At 41.5% G+C, this 17,149-nt stretch overlaps 1 protein-coding gene across 2 annotated transcripts in view; it reads right to left on the reverse strand.

Moving 5' to 3' along the window:
* Nucleotides 1-2,854: 2,854 nt before the first annotated feature.
* The window catches only part of taok2b (TAO kinase 2b), a 102,370-nt gene continuing 88,075 nt past the window's right edge, over nt 2,855-17,149 (reverse strand). The window contains exons 16-19 of one of the 2 annotated variants that reach the window (XM_060939467.1): nt 15,237-15,476; nt 9,362-9,574; nt 4,952-5,134; nt 2,855-4,359 (exon numbers count right to left, since the gene is read on the reverse strand). In XM_060939467.1, coding sequence (XP_060795450.1) covers nt 3,565-4,359; nt 4,952-5,134; nt 9,362-9,574; nt 15,237-15,476 — 1,431 coding nt within the window. In that variant the 3' untranslated portion in view covers nt 2,855-3,564. Of the gene's footprint in view, nt 4,360-4,951; nt 5,135-9,361; nt 9,575-11,736; nt 15,477-17,149 lie in introns of those variants that run through there. The other variant, XM_060939466.1, reaches the window with a different exon arrangement.

Raw genomic sequence — 17,149 nt, forward strand, 5'->3', positions numbered from 1 at the left:
TCACAAAACATACATCATGTGTGTAAGATGGACGGTCTCAACCTGTTGATGATGATGCCCTTTATTGTCACCAGCGAAATTAGCCGTCAACCCGTCCGTACATATACAACATACAATTGACATAGGATAGACAGGACAGGAAGACAGGGATAAAGATAAAAAGGAGAAACAACATGAGGAGCGATAAGGAACCCCCCACTATGCTCCTGTCAGGAGTACAGTGTGGGAACATTTAAAAACCTTTGCACATAAGCACACAACAACACAAGTACACTTTAAACACAGGACTTGAGGGGGGGAATCGGGGGGGGGGGGGGGTAATCCAGCGCAAGCAAGCAGCCGTCCGCTCCTGCAGCCATGAAGGCGCTGGTCACGCACCCGCTTGTCACACTGGGGGTAAAAATGGCAACCGCGGAGAGTTAGAGAAGGAATGTGAGAGTGTCTCCCGGCAGTGACCTTCAGGGGGAAATGTTGTCTCAGCAACGGCCTGAACCAAGGCTGGTGCTGTCTCAGTGCGCCAAATGTCAATAAGATATGAATTGTTTGGTCTTTCCAGATGCAGTCTTTGCACGTCCACACCGCTCGTCCATATCTGTCCATTCTATTCAAATTGATCTCCGAAAAACGTATTCCTTGCAAAGCTGAAAGCTGCTCCGAGATAACAACCATTTTGTGGTTAAAGTTCTGAATGTCCACAGTCTGAGTGCCAACAGCTTTGCCCACCGCTCCAATCATATCGGGCAGCTTTGTGGGGCTTTGAACTGCTGTCACCGTTGTCTGATTTCCTCGATATACCAGGGCAATGCCTAATCCAATCAGCAAAAGTCCTGTAATCATGGTTCCGAATAGGTAGATATCTTCAATGTCCTCCACAGAAAGAATCGCCAGGCACACGACCCGCCACCGCTCCCACGCGTCCATCGTGTAACCAGCCGCAAACATTCTGGCAGGACAGACGGGTTCCTCCAAACCCAAACTTCTCGTCGAGAAAACTGTGTCAATTTTGTTAGGAGACCAGTTTATCAATTCCATGCTTTTTTTTTTTAGTTTAGAAAGTAATGCAGGAAGAGTCTCTCCAAAGAGTACAGCAGACAAGACAAGACACAGAAGCACAAGCAGGGGAAAAAAAGGAGGGAGAGGGAGAGCAGAAAATGCGACCGCCTTCCGTGGAAGCACGGAGAGAAGAAGAGAATCTTCATGGTGGCACGGTCGTCTCACAGCAAGAAGGTTCCGGGTTCAAACCCAGCAGCCGGTGAGGGCCTTTGTGTGGAGTTTGCATGTTCTCCCCGTGTCTGGGTGCTCCGGTTTCCCCCACAACCCAAAGACATGCAGTTAGGTTGATGTGGGGCGGCCTTGGGCTGAGGTGCCCTTGAGCAAGGTACCGAACCCATGACTGCTCCCCGGGCGCTGTGTGGCTGCTTTACTCTGGGTGTGCACACGCACACGTGTTCACTGCTTCAGATGGGTTAAATGCAGAGGATGAATTTCACTGTGCTTGAAGTGTGCATGTGACAAATAAAGGTTTCTTCTTTTTTCTTCTGTTCGCCATTGTGTTCAACACAAAAACCAGCAAGCACTAGTACCGTTTAATCTGTCACCCATGGCGTACATCTATCTGCAGGAGAAAAAAATAATCCATTAGTGTTAACATAATTTTGACCAACCCCGTATAACCCCATATCCTAATGCAGTGTTGAAACTATAAGCCAATACCATAAATTAGGCTAAAATGTCATTTTGTCACATGTTGGTGAAAACTCAACTCAAATAATGACAGAGAGACGTTCCATGTTTAATATTAATTTATTACCTTTTTAAATTACTTTTCATTTTCTTCAACACATTTCCAAACGATCCTTTTCTTTCAAGCCCGAAACAGCTTAATGTAAATATTTAATAAGTTTAAAGTCTTTACTAAAAATGTTCTCTCAGCAAAACCTGCTCTATCCAGTAGTCACTTGTACAGTCAGCCTACACATACTTCAGATGAAAACGCACATCCTAAACACGAGAGCCTCCTTTACCATCCTACACAAACTCTGACGTTTGCCGCCCCATCTGGGGTCAGCTCAGCTGGCATTAGCCCTTGCTTATACTGTTGAGAGCAAATCATGGAAAACTGCTCCGAAACCAGTCACCCAGTCACTTGGGGCATAAAATACATGACATTTCTATGGCACATCATTGGCCCTCCCATCAACTAGATATTCAACAAACACGAGTTGTTTCTGCATGCACTGTTTTAAACCAAGCACAAAGGATGGAGATTATACAGAGTCATTGTAGCTGGTGTTTTGCACTTCTTTTGTATTTCTGAGGAGCAAACACTGTCTTGGTGATTACCCTTTGACCAAGGAACGCACTATTCTTAGTTTTTGAACATTCCCATCATTTATATATATACACACACACACCTGTTGATTTTTTGTGGACAAGAATTCCATGCTTTCTGTCAGGGCAGTTTTAATTTTGCCAAAAAGAAAAAAATATATATATAATAAAAGCATCAATATTCCCCATGAGTCCTTCAGTTTTTTACATTAATAATAACAAAACCTTTTAATTGACTTATTTAATCTCAGAAGAGGCCTCTCTTCATGTGCGATTTCCTTAATCTTGCTGATTGCAATCTAGTGTGTACTGCAAGTAATTGCATTCTTACCCAACATGGTGTTCATGTTTGGTTAAAAAAGTGGCAATATGACTGAATCATGTACAATTCAGTCAACACACATTCATACAAATTATCAATAATCAAATGTTTGTAACCATTAATACCTATAACACACCAAATCTGACATAGTAACATTTTTTTAAGTTAAAATAATTTCTTTTACAAGATAACTGGTCAAAATGTACTTTTTTTTTTTTGGGAAAAAAAAGTCAAGTGCACATGGTAAAGATGGAACTCCTGGCTGTAGCTAAATGTTCAGAATATCCCATTCACATATCAAAGTTATGATGATTATCATTACTATAGAAAACTGTGGACACAATGCTTTAACACTTCAGATATTATATGCAATAAAAGATCCAATTGGTGGGAAACTGACTAAAAGTCTACGATGGACAAGTACAGTAGTCTTATGTATTCAAATGTAGATTACAAATACAAATGTGTTTTTCATACATTAAATCTCATGCACTGGAGCAATGTCCACGGACACGAATGTTATCGTAAAGTCTGATTGACGACCTTTTTTAATACACGCAAACACAGTTGTGTAAGCGTTAAGAGACAATTGTACCCTTATAAACATTCTGCATTCGTATTTTGAGTACGTTCACAAGAATTTGCCATCACTGAATAGAAATTCATGTACCACATCATTCCTTTAAAACTTCTTAAAGGCAGTGGTGATGATCCAAGCCAGTCATTTTCTCAAAAAAAAAAAATCCCGAAACACCTACAATGACCAACAGCTAAATAAAAACAGCAATAAGATGTGCTCTTTCAATTTCTCTCCCTTTTTAACTCTCCTATTTAAAATGCACGGGGGTTTGGGGGGGGGGGGGGGTGTTAAAGAATACCCAAATACATCTTTTGAGGATTTACATTCTGCTCTAAGAGTAGGAGAGATGGGAGCCATTGGAAATGTGGGAGGTGACCGAGGTGCTGCGGCTCAAAACTCCATCTGCATTCGGTCCTCCACCCCCAGACGCCGTTCTGCGTAGTGGCTGAGGGCTGTTCCTCAAAGCCATCAGGCTTGGGCCTCGCACCACTAACCCTCCTCCACTGCCTCCATATACCCCTTGAGAAGAGGAAGAGGACGATGAGGAGGAGGACGAAAGTGAGATGGAGGCTGGCGCTGGAGGAGGAGGAGGAGGGAGAAGAGCCAGTGACTGAGAGGAGGAACGAGAGGGAAGATGATGTGGGAAAGCATGGGGGTGGACGAGCTCAGCTCTCCCCCCACTTCCTCCTCCCCACTCCCTCTCCTTTTCCCGATCCCTATCCCTCTCTCGCTCACGGTACAGCTGTGGTGTGCTTTGATGGTGGTAGTGTTGAGCCAGGTGGTGGCGATGATGATGGTGAGAGGAAGACGAAGACGAGGAGCGGGTCGAGTGGTGCAGGGGGCCCAGGGCATGGGAGGAGGAAGAGGAGGAAGATTCAGAGCGGCTAGGACCTCGGCGTGGGTGAGCGTGCGGGTGGGGTGACGCACCTCCTCCATGGCTCCAGTGCCCAGACTGATAACCCTGCTTAGGATATGCCTCTGAAGGAATGCCCGTCAATGCCAGGCTGCTGAAGCCAAGACGCAGGCTCTCTGAATCGAAGGCCTCGATCTCGCCTGCTTGACGCTCGAGCAGCGAACGGATCCTCTCAGAGCGCTCATTCTGCAGGGACAGCATCTCCTCCTCTATCTGCACAGAGGCACAGGGTACAAGAACATAAGGTCAAAAATATCTCCCGCATACTGTCTTTCTCTCTCTTACACACAATATCAAGCTCATAGATTCGTTTTAAATTGGCATTTTCCCTAATCCCCTTAAGGACAGGTAACTTTCCTTGCCATAAATTAGTGCTTGTAAGGAACACACATACTCCAAGTCTGTTACCAAGACCTCAGCATTCACATATACACTCACTGTCCATTTTATTAGGTACATCTGCTCATTCATGCGTTTATCTAATCTGCCAGTCATATGGCAGCTGTGCAATCCATCATGCAGATACAGGCCACACACTTTCGGTAATGTCCACAGATATTAAAAGCATAGTCATTACTTCAGTTCACTTTTCCCGGTTAGTCTATTCACTAAATTAAATAATACTTATGATTACTTAATAAAAAAAAAAAAAAAGTGTCAACACTGATGAATGAAAACCAGTTACAAACACACTGGAGAACACTGTTGAACTTTACATCAACAGCAATCCTAAAGCAAGCAGTATTCTAACTGGGCATCTTTTCTTTACCGTCACCCGTTCACCTTTTTGTGAAGGAACTCTTACCCTCTGCTCCAGCAGAGCTCTACGGATGGACACTCTCTGCTCCAGGTCCTTGACCTCTCTCTCATGCTGTGAATCGGTGTGGATCTTGATCTTACTCTGATACGCGTTCAGCAACTCAAGTTCCTGCTGCAGCTGCATCTTCAGTGCCTGATACTCTGCCTCCTGGGTCTCGTCCAATCTCAGCTGAAAAATCAGAAGGGTCATTCCATATCAAATGAACCAAAATTTATTAACTTTCATGCTCAAATTTTTTATTTTCTTTAAACTTTTTGGGATGAAGGGGACATGTACCCTGAGCCCAACTGCCAAGTTTTAAAGCTGAAATGTTACTATTAGCAGATATAAACTCCTGGTTTGGGGTCAGGGGGTCAATTTTAAGAAACTTAGCAATTTAGAAATTTGAGTATCTTTAGAGTAGGGTTTAATGCCTCACATATGTGAAAACTGGCAATGGAAAATGTTTCCTTTTTGTTTTATTGGATGGTTCGTCATGGTATGATTATTGGATTTTTACATGATATTAAAAGCATTGAAATTAGTGGCCAAATAGTGAAAATCAGCTAATTATCTGATACAACAGTGCTTGTAAGAGATAAATTATCAGTAAACTCATACGTGTAATGCAGTGATACTTGTACCTATGTAAAAATAAAAAATTGAAAATTAAATAAAAAGTGAAATGCCTGGAACAATAGACGCATTACATAGACGTTTCAGAGGGAATTACAAGCAGCATACAAGAGTTAATTAATATTATATATATATATATATATATATATATATATATATATAGTGTGCGCGCACGCGTGTGTGTAAGTAATAATACTATTAGAAGAAGAATGTACAAGACAAAGTATGTGGTTATTGTACACATTTTATATCAGCAGCCGCTGTAACGGCCAAATCCAAGTCACATTATATAGTTACTGACGAGCTTTTTTTTTTTTAAAGCCTAGCGTCAGATATTTATGATCCAAGATGACATTTTTCAGAAATGATATTGTTCCCCAAGTAAAATTATAAGCAGACAATAATATATTAGGGGATGCAGCTATCTTGTGGGCTCTATTACAATACCACAAACATGCTTGAACATGCAATTTAGTGTATTTCACACTGTACATATATACATAGAAGCAATGCTTCATAAATCCACAGGGAACATTTTTCCATTTCCAGTTTTTCACATATGTTAGGCCTTAGCCCCTACTCTAAATGTACCCAACTTTCCAAATTGCTAAGTTTTGGACCTGAGCTGGACTCCCCCCATGAAATAAGGCAAATTTGTTAATATTCCAGCTGGGGCCAAATTTGGGCACCTAAATATCAGCCATATGCTGCTATCCTAGAACTATATTAATATAGCCCTGGCCTGAAAAGTTTACTGATACTTTGGTCACCAAGTGGCATGTCTGAGACTTGCTTAATTCTCTAGAAAACAGCTCTTTAAAACTAGTAAAAAAACACACTCGCAAATTCGCATCATTGTGATTTTCCCATTTTAGAACTTTTATAGAAAGAAGTCAAAATGAAGAAAGCTTATTGGACATTTTTCCAAAAAGGTATGGGTGCCCGAGGGCCCAGGAAAAAAAAAAAAAATTGGGTTGTCCGCAATACCCAGAAGTGGGTATAAAACCCCTCAAAAAGCCTCCAGAATGAAGAAAAATTAATAAAAATTCCCCCCCCCCCTTGGGTTAAGTGGCTATATTTTAGTAACAGAAGCAAAATTGGGAAAAATATTTTGCCGGTGCTGTCCAAGAGACATTAAGGGTGTAATCCTGATTTTTTTTTAAGCAAAATTGATGTGAGGCTCTGGTTGAATTGACATGGAATGACCCAGAATACATAAAGCCAATGAGGAGGCATGGCTTCAGTGGAGGGAGCAGGAACGTCACCCACCCTTTGGATCAAGTGTTAATATGTTAGGACTACAGAGAACCAGCATTGATGTTGCTTTATGTGAGACCAAAAAACCCACAGCTTATTATGTTACTGGAAAACCACAAAGCATAGTCCTTCATCCTCTAGTTGGGGGGTTAGTAAATTATGGTTACAGTACAAAAAGCGCCAACACTGAAGACTTTTTCCACAAATATTAAATGTCTTCTTTCAAAAATCTTCACAATAATCAATGATACATTTTTCTTTGTTAAATAACAGTTATTCCTAGGTTATATGGAACACTATACAAGTCCCTGTTGTTACTATAGGTATCATAACAGAATACACAGTACTGTGCAAAAGGTCTTAGGCACATGAAATTCAACGTTTCCACATTTAAATAAAAAAAAAAAAAAAAAGATCAGTAGGTAGTAATCCAGGAAAGAGAGTCAACATTTGGTGAGATGACCCTTTGCTTAAAAATCAGTAGCCTTGGATACAATGAGTGCAGTTTCATAAGGAAATGAGCTGTAGGTTTTACTGAGCATCTTGCAGAACCAGCCACAGTTCTTCTGGACGCTTTGTCACACTCGCTTCATTTTGCAGCAAAACCCAGTAGCCTTCATTATGTTTTCTTTTTTCATCTGAAAAGTGGTCTCTTATGTAATGTGCTGCTCAGATCCAAACTTTTTCCTGTAACATTTAATTTTGTGTTGGAAAGTGAACGTTTGGAACGCCGAAATGTTTTTGTACTGACTCGATAATGTAGAAGTCCTAAAATAGAAATCTATAACAAAGTTTGTACTAAAAAACAGTAAGGTGCCTAAGACTTTTGCACAGTACTGTACATACCGTACAGTACATTAATATAATCCTGTGATTTGCCTTGCAGTCTGGTATTATAATCAGAATCAAGAATTCAACAATATTGTGATAGAAACAGAGCTGAATAATGACTACAGAGTAAGGACAGTGATATTAACTGTGACTGAAGATATGGAGCACTGTGGAGCAGCTGTCCACTCAGTTTCATAATTTACAACTTCAGGTAGTTCTGTTTCACCCTTCCTAACCACCAGAGGTTGTGCTTAACACCTGGATATGCTTTTGTGAGCCGTTTGCTGAGACCTTCGACAAAGTCGCAATGTGACAGCAATGCAATATTTGCTATAAAGTCAGTCAACACTCCCAGCATCCTTAGCATGAGTAGGACCTGGAATTAAATATAGTATCCAAAATCACTTTCCTCTACTCGTCAAAGCCCACTTATAGAGCAGGTGGGGATTTTGATCAGAGCTGCATTCCCCCCCGTCCTCCAAACCTGTGATCATTTTTTCATCTTTTCTCCCACTGCAGTGAGCGTATCCAATTTTTCTCCATGTTGGCTGTGTGCCTGTGGACTCACTGCCTCATGCTGCCTGCGATTTGCCAACCCGAAAAAAAGTCCAGCAGAACTACTGTCTACCAGGCGAGTAGGTTACAAGAGAAAAGTATTTATAGCAAATACTGCATCACTAGGCAGCACGGTGGTGTAGTGGTTAGCGCTGTCGCCTCACAGCAAGAAGGTTCTGGGTTTGAGCCCCGTGGCCGGCGAGGGCCTTTCTGCGTGGAGTTTGCATGTTCTCCCTGTGTCTGCGTGGGTTTCCTCCGGGTGCTCCGGTTTCCTCCACAGTCCAAAGACATGCAGGTTAGGTTAACTGGTGACTCTAAATTGACCGTAGGTGTGAATGTGAGTGTGAATGGTTGTCTGTGTGTATGTGTCAGCCCTGTGATGACCTGGCGACTTGTCCAGGGTGTACCCCGCCTTTCGCCTGTAGTCAGCTGGGATAGGCTCCAGCTTGCCTGCGACCCTGTAGAAGGATAAAGCGGCTAGAGATAATGAGATGAGATTGCATCACTATCACAGTATGAGTTTGTTGAAGGTCCCAGGATGGTGTGCATGCGCAAGAGAACATCCAGGTGTTAAACACCTCCTTTGGGGGTTATCTAGTGTTCATAGAGTTCACAGCTGCATCCATGATGACCATTTTCTTCTGTTTTAGAAAACAATCATTACTGCACAACTTGTCAACTTAAACACTGTCCAGAATCAGTGAAGATTCAGAATGTGTGATGGCTGATGCTCAACATGAACATCGTTTAGAGTAATTAAGGTTATGGGCTTATCTAGAGAAGAATAACAATGACGTAGGATACAGTGTTATACCTATTGCTGACCTGTGATCGGGCTCTTGTCTCTTTGCTTGTATTACTGGATCACAGTACCGAGGGTCCCTTAAAATGTGCTCTTCCCTGGCTAAGGTCTTATCCAACTGACTTATCAGATTGTAAAGGTTCATCGTGACTTATGCATTTAAAAAAATTAAACTGAATGAACTTCTAAACTAAGGCACCGACTTTGGTGAATATTCCAACCCAGCCCAGATTTTACTCTGAAATTAAATCTTATTTACATTAACAAGTGGAGGCCTTTAATAAGGTAAAGAGGGTGGGTGGAAACTGGGATTGCCATGTCCTTGCCTTACTCACAGCCTGTGTGGACAGCATGTCGTTGATGGAGTGGTCATACTGCTCAGCAAGAATGGCTAACTTGCGCGTCTGCTCGTCCTTCAGCCTCTTTAGCATGGCCTTATGATCTGATTTGGGGGTGTTTTCCAGTAGATGATTCCTCAGTGCCTTATACTGCCGCGTCTGGATCTTACACGTGTCCTGGAATTGTCGCTTGATCTGCAGCTCCTTGGACTATAAGAACAAATAATATTGAGGAAGGAAGAAGGTAATGATATCAAATTTGGAATTAAAAAAAAAAAAAAAAAAAGGAAATTACTCATGTTGGGGGGGGGCAAATCTCCATCCAAGTTGTGTGAACCATTAACTAAATGTTCTTCAAAAAAAATAATTTATATAAATAAAAGATCAGTATCATCAGGAATTCACCAAGTGTCCGCAGACCTTGCAGTATTCCACTTACCCATTGGTCACCAGTCATAAAATCAAAACCAGAACATCAAGGACATCGTAGCTCATTTGGCCTGCCATCAAAACAACCATGACTACCAAAACTTCAAACAGAACTGAAATGTGACATGAGAGAGGACCAACCTCCACGACAAATTGTTTACAACATGAAAATCAACAAAAGGACTAAATTTTGTTCCCCAAGGGAAGATCGACCCAAAACAATTGATCAGAACTGAAATTGCATGATAAATGAGAGAGAAGATAAAATTCTAGTCAGAAGAAAATTTTTGTTAAGTTGATCTAATTATTAATGTGCTAGCAAAACTTGCCAATACAATGACCAAGTTTTGTGCAGACAGTCTAGTTCTTTCAAATAAAACAATCAGAACTGAAATCCATTGAGAACTGAAGGAGGAGACATGATTGAACTGAAAATAAGTTGTAAACAAATTGTTTCCCGAGAGAAGATCTACTCAAAACACCGATCGGAACTGAAATCGGATGAGAAATGAGAGAAGATACAATTCTAGTGAGGAGTCCCAAAATTTGTGAAGGTGACCTAATTAGTGGTTCGTTAGCAAAAATTTGACAATACAATGACCATGTGCTGTACAGGATTAGTTCCCAAACAAAACAATCAGAACTGAAATCCACTGAGAATAGAGGGAGGAGATACGATTTAACTGAAAATAAAAGTTGTAAACAAATAGTTTACAACAGGAAAATCAACAAACAAACGACCAAGTTTTGTTCCTCAAGGGAAGGTCTACCCAAAACATTGGTCAGAACTGGAATCGGGTGAGAAATGAGAGAGGAGATTAAATTCTCGTGAGAGGCCTGGAAATTCATTAATTTGGCCTAATTACTAACTTGTGAGCAAAAAAATTTGACAAAACAATGACCAAGTTTTGTGCAGTGTGATGAATTCTTTCAAACAAAACCAATGTAACGGAAATCCATGGAGAACTGACAGCGGTGATACGATTTATCTGAATTGTGGATGATGGACGGACGCTACACCATGGCAATAACTCGTCGGCCTTACGGCCAGATGAGCTAATTGGATAAGGTCTTTATGTTCTATAGGGAGAAGGAAGATTGTAGACACATTATCAAGGTCAACATGTATTCACACTAACTTTATTTGGTTTAATACTTTTGTATTAAACCTAATTTTGGACTTTCACCAAGATACACACTGGTCTGTGCTCTAACTGAAAATAATGCTGGGAGCCATCATCATTCACATCTCAGCCAAACAGGAATGAATATACACTACCGTTCAAAAGTTTGGGGTCACCCAGACAATTTTGTGTTTTCCATGAAAAGTCACACTTTTATTGACCACCATAAGTTGTAAAATGAATAGAAAATATAGTCAAGACATTTTTCTGGCCATTTTGAGCATTTAAATCGACCCCACAAATGTGATGCTCCAGAAACTCAATCTGCTCAAAGGAAGGTCAGTTTTATAGCTTCTCTAATGAGCTAAACTGTTTTCAGCTGTGCTAACATGATTGTACAAGGGTTTTCTAATCATCCATTAGCCTTCTGAGGCAATGAGCAAACACATTGTACCATTAGAACACTGGAGTGATAGTTGCTGGAAATGGGCCTCTATACACCTATGGAGATATTGCACCAAAAACCAGACATTTGCAGCTAGAATAGTCATTTACCACATTAGCAATGTATAGAGTGTATTTCTGATTAGTTTAAAGTGATCTTCATTGAAAAGAACAGTGCTTTTCTTTCAAAAATAAGGAAATTTCAAAGTGACCCCAAACTTTTGAACGGTAGTGTATATTATATATCAAGCAGAAATCATAGGACCAGTTACAAAAACGAAAGAGCATTTAAAAAATGTGAAATCATGTCAGATCAAGGCAAAAATGCAAATCAAAACAAACAGATGATTTCAACAGAAAACAAATTTATTGGACAAAGACATAAGAAAATAATGGTTTATATTTAAATACAGTGAACATCCATTCATTCACACAGTGAGGATGAAATGCACACACAATGGCCTTGAAAACACAAGGTGCTTGACTAAAAGTTTAAAATAAAAAAAGCACAAATATATTAGTTAAATAATTACTGATTCAAAGAATAGACAACAGAACATGTAAACAAAAAGATGTTCACAAAAATTTACATTCAAAAACAACTGTTATGGCTGAACTGCAACTGTGGTTCACAAAAATAATGCTTCACATTTGGTCAAATTTGCTTCTGTGTAGCTCGGATATCAATTCAAATTTGTTCCAATAAAACAAAGCATCCTTCTTGATTTGTATCTACTCTTGTACTATATGTTGGGTCATTCCATTTTTTAAAAAATAAATTTTTTTTTCAAGTTTTAATCGAGACCATTTAAGATTAGAACAGTGCAAGATCTATTTATCCAGTAATAAAGCGTCTCGTTTCTTATATGGATTTTATGGCTTTAGAGATCTTTGGTATGACTTTGCATCATCGGCACATCCCACAGAGCTGCCGTAATGGCTTAGCCTTCGGAACAAAACAGCTAAACAAATGATGAAATAATGTGATACATGTAGAATATTTGCTGTTCAACAGTAAATATTTTGTCTTCATATAAAAGCATCTGACTAAAATGTTTACATGGTAAATCATTCATTCAGTCATCTTTAGTAACCGTTTATCCTGGTTCGGATTGCAGTGAATCTGGAGCCTCGCCTGGGTGCGAAGTGGGAACACACCCTGGATAGGACACCAGTCTATCACAATACATGGCAAATCATTAAACTTATTACCATAAAGCACAACACTACTATAATTCGGATCGTCTTCGCTATTTAGCCCGGTCCTCAAATCAACCAGAAGGCATTCTCTCATATAGGCATTCTATACAGGTACATGTAGGCTTAGAGACATGAAACATTTCTCTCAGATCTGTGCTGATCTGGCTTTAAAACAGGCAAATAGTCCAGACTTTTTAACAGCATCATTCTGTTCTGAAGCATTTTCCTTACAAGCCGCATTCGAAACTCACCAACTTCCTTGTTAAGGGTTCAAGAGATCTCAAGAAGGAAAGGGCCAAATGACAAAAGCAAAACAGAAGGGTTTGTTTTAAAGTATGGCCTCAAAAGTAGTCACTAACACTAAGGCAGTCGTCATTACCAGTCAAAATGGGTGCGGTCTCTGTGATCGCTCAGAAAGTAAGCATTTGTATCAAAGTTTATAGTGTATAAGAATTCATGGTGTGCTCCATAGTGTAAAAAGTTAAATTACAGTACAGTTTTCACAGTGGGTGCTACAATCTGTATTTTAATAACCGTAGCTATGGCTTCAATCATTATTCTCCGACTGCCATTTTGAAATGCACTGTAATTCTAGCAACTTTTCTGAAACCCTTCAAAAGCACACCAACGCAAAAGGGAAGGGTGGGGGAAAAAATTGCACAAACATGGTCATGAAATAATAACCATAAGACATACTTCTTAGTAATTAAGAACAAAAAAAAAAATTCAATGATTAAAATTAAGACAGTAAAACTTTTACAAAAAGCACAATCTTGATTAATACTTTATATTCACTGACTGACGGAGAGTGAATACGGGAGCTGGACAGACAGGATGTAAAGGGGTGATTTAAAGCCAGTAAACACATGAGGCTCAATCTGAGTGTGCAAAAACGTATGGAAAAAAAATATAAAAGAATATTCAGCACGAATGATCAGTCACTCAGACAGACAGCAAATACTTTGGCAATTCCTTTTTTTTTTTTTTTTTTAAATATACTCCCCAGGTAATGAAATTACCATGTTTTCTATCTACCTCCATGGCACAATCTTCCCTCTTGTACTCCTTCCTGAGGACGTCCTCCTCAGCCCACTCTCCCACCTCCCTTCCTCTCTGTGCATCATTTCCCGCTCCCTCCTTCTTCGGTCCCTCTCTCTCCTCTCCCTCATCCTGCGCTTCTGTTCCCTCACTTCACGTGGGAGGAGCCGGGGCAGCCTGCTCAGCTTCTCCTCTCTTAAAAGCCCTAAAGCCCTCAGTCTGCTCAGATAATGTGCAGGAAGCTCTTTCAGTATTCGGTTTGCTAAACGCAGCACTAGCGAATTAGCCAGATCTGCTAAAACCCCTAGGGGACGCCGAGCAAAACGCTTGACCCAAATGTAAACGCAAGACTCAGGCTTGGCCTGGAACTCGGTAGGAAGACTCCGGGCAGGCACAGGTATGCGGGAGTGCCTACCACCACAATTACGTCCTGCTTTGGGAAACATACCGAAGAGGCTGCGCTCAGCCATGCCACCCGTGAGTGACTGGCACAGAGTGAACAGTGGCTTTGGGAGACGGAAGAGTAGACGTACCCAGAACCGGGCGAGCTTTCGGGGCGCGTTCTGGAAGAAGACGCGTGCTGGACGCACCACCAGCACCAAGAGCAAGTATAGGGAAAGGAAGAGTGAAGGCGAGCTGAGGAAGAAAGCAGAGATCAGGGCTAAAGGAACGTAATAGAGGCCCAAACTCAGTGCCAGGCCCATGCTGAATAGGCCCGATGCCCAGAGCACGAGTGAGAAGAATGCAGAAATGGAGAGCGACCAGAGTGAGCGAAGGAACAGGTAGGAGAAAAAGAGAGCCAAGAAGGCCAGCTCAGCTGAAAGAACCAGGGATGCAAGGGAGGGAAGAGGAGGAGAGCGGCGAAGCGAGAGAAGGAAGATAGAGAGGAATAGGAGGGTTGGGAAGGATGGTTTGGCTGCTGCAGAGAGGGAGAGGACAAGACATATGGTGTGAGAAAAGAGTGACGGGAATGATGGTTGAGAAATGGAGGGGTTGGGAGGAGGGCAGATAGGAGGAGGTTCCAGTTCCTCGAGAGTGTCAGGGAAGTAGAATTCAGAAAGTTCATCTCGTTGAGGGATTTCAAGAGAAGCGGAAGGGATAAGCTCTGACGGACAGCCGTCAGCCATGCCTCGACCCTCTTCCTCAGTCTCGATCTCACTGCTTACATCATCCTCCTTATCCCACTGCAGGCCTTCTACTAGTCCTTCATCCCCTAAACCTTTGTCCTCCCCTCTCTCCTCCAGCTGCCATTCTTTATTTTCTCCCCCCAAACTGTGGCACTTCTCCTGCTCATCCACGTTTTCTTCTTTGCCACGTTCAAACATAATCTCCTCTTCTGTCTGTCCATCAGCATCTTTTTCTCTGCCATGCTGATCTAAAGAATGCAAACTACTTCCTTCATCACCCCTCCCTCCACCCAAACCCTCCCTGCCTCTTTTCTCAGTTTCATCAAATTTTACACTCTTTGCCTCCTGTGCTCTCTCTTCCACAGATGGAGCATGCTCTCCACAGAACATGCTCTCATCCTCTTCCCTTTCCACTCCCTCAAAAACCTCTTCCACCCTTTCTTGTAGCAGCTCACTGCATGAATTCTCAATCCCCTCCCCACTGCTCTCCATGCCGTCACGCTCACTCACTCTGAGGCTCTTCGGCTGCTGGCGGACTTCGACAGCATGTTTCTGGCGCAACTCCTGTTCACGCCGCTTGTTGTATTCAAGCTGGTTGGTGAGTTCACTTTGGTGCTGTGTGCGAATCAGCTCTGCCCGCGTTCTCTGCACCAGACCCAGCTGACGCAGTTCTAGCTCCTGTGTGGACTCGTGGTGCCGCAGCAGCATCGCACACTCCAGGTCCTTCAGTGTCTGTTTCTTATTCAGTTCCTATAGAGGTAGAGAAAAGATGTTTGACAGAAAAGGAATTGAGGACTTTGGGATATTTTTTCAGGTACTGATATTACAGTGGGACATTTTAAAAATGCAATCATAAAATCATAGTTGTGTGTGACTCGTCACTTACAGCCTTTTTTGTTACTTTTTTTAATTTGCTTGCAGAAGTTACACAGAGATGCACATTTTGGTCATTTTCATGGCTCAAATTCTCAAAAGAAGAATTCGGCGTGTCCTTTAATTCCTGGGACCTGACCATGACTTGGCAGTTATTCCACGAAACTGAATCGTACATGAGCTGATAGCCGATGAGGCGCGTAGCACCGAGTTGGCTATAAGCCATGTATAACGAGGTTGAGTGGAATAACAGTTTTATTCTATCCGCATTCACTGGATTTTGAGAAACAGGAGCATTTATATTTTTTGCAAATTCGATAAAAACTTTATACAAAACATCCAACAAAATTTCCGCTTAGAATGTAAACAAACCAGCAAAATGACAGTAGCAATTTGTGAAAAAGCTATAATAATAATAATACTTGAAAAAAGATACATTCTTACCATCAAATACTTTTATTCCATATTTTGTTGCTTTTTTTGTATTTTGGGGGGGTTTGTTTTCAAGTTATTTTGCCCTCAGTTGGTTCAGCAACATGCTCCATTTTCTTTTTGTCTGTTCATGGTATATGAGCTGATATTCTAGTAGTACAGTAGCTGATCAGAGCACGCAATTGCTCATATCCAGTGAATGTGGATAGAATAAAACTTTTTTTTTTTTGAGGAGCAAACAAAGTGTATTTACACACCACCTCTGCTAAAGCTCTGAACGCCACTGAATGAATAACACTGCTGCAGATGTCAAGTGAACGGATGGAAAAAACAAGTGACTTAATTGAGGACAATGTGAATTGAAAAGCCTGACCTTCAGAGTACATGAAATAAAGACACACTGCTCTATTCCTGGAAAGATTTATTTTTGTTGTTTGACAATGGACTTTCATCGATTTTAAAATGTGTTTGAAGGAGTTTTACTTGACACTCAAATACCAATCCAGGCCTTCCAGGTTCTGTGTGGCAGCTAACCTATACAAAATTATAAAGGCGGAAAAGGAAAAAATAAATAAATAAAATAATAAACAGCCTTAAGAAGCTCCGAATGCATGACGTCGTCACCGGTTTTGCAAGAACTTAAGTGTGATACATTGTCCTATGATGAAACATTACTATACTGAAGGAAATGGTATGTTCTAGGGTGACATCATCCCCATCCATAGGGTACAATGGCTCACTGAACAGGCTGTGTTCCAGAGACTTGTTGAATCTGTGCAAAAGCACCTTGTTGCACATGTTCTGGTGACTTGTGGTGGCAAAACACCTTCCGAAGTCTCATCTCATCTCATTATCTGTAGCCGCTTTATCCTTCTACAGGGTCGCAGGCAAGCTGGAGCCTATCCCAGCTGACTACGGGCGAAAGGCGGGGTACACCCTGGACAAGTCGCCAGGTCATCACAGGGCTGACACAAACACAGACAACCATTCACACTCACATTCACACCTACGGTCAATTTAGAGTCACCAGTTAACCTAACCTGCATGTCTTTGGACTGTGGGGGAAACCGGAGCACCCGGAGGAAACCCACGCAGACATGGGGAGAACATGCAAACTC

This window comes from Neoarius graeffei, chromosome 14, assembly GCF_027579695.1.
Source record: "Neoarius graeffei isolate fNeoGra1 chromosome 14, fNeoGra1.pri, whole genome shotgun sequence".
NCBI classification, from domain to species: domain Eukaryota; kingdom Metazoa; phylum Chordata; class Actinopteri; order Siluriformes; family Ariidae; genus Neoarius; species Neoarius graeffei.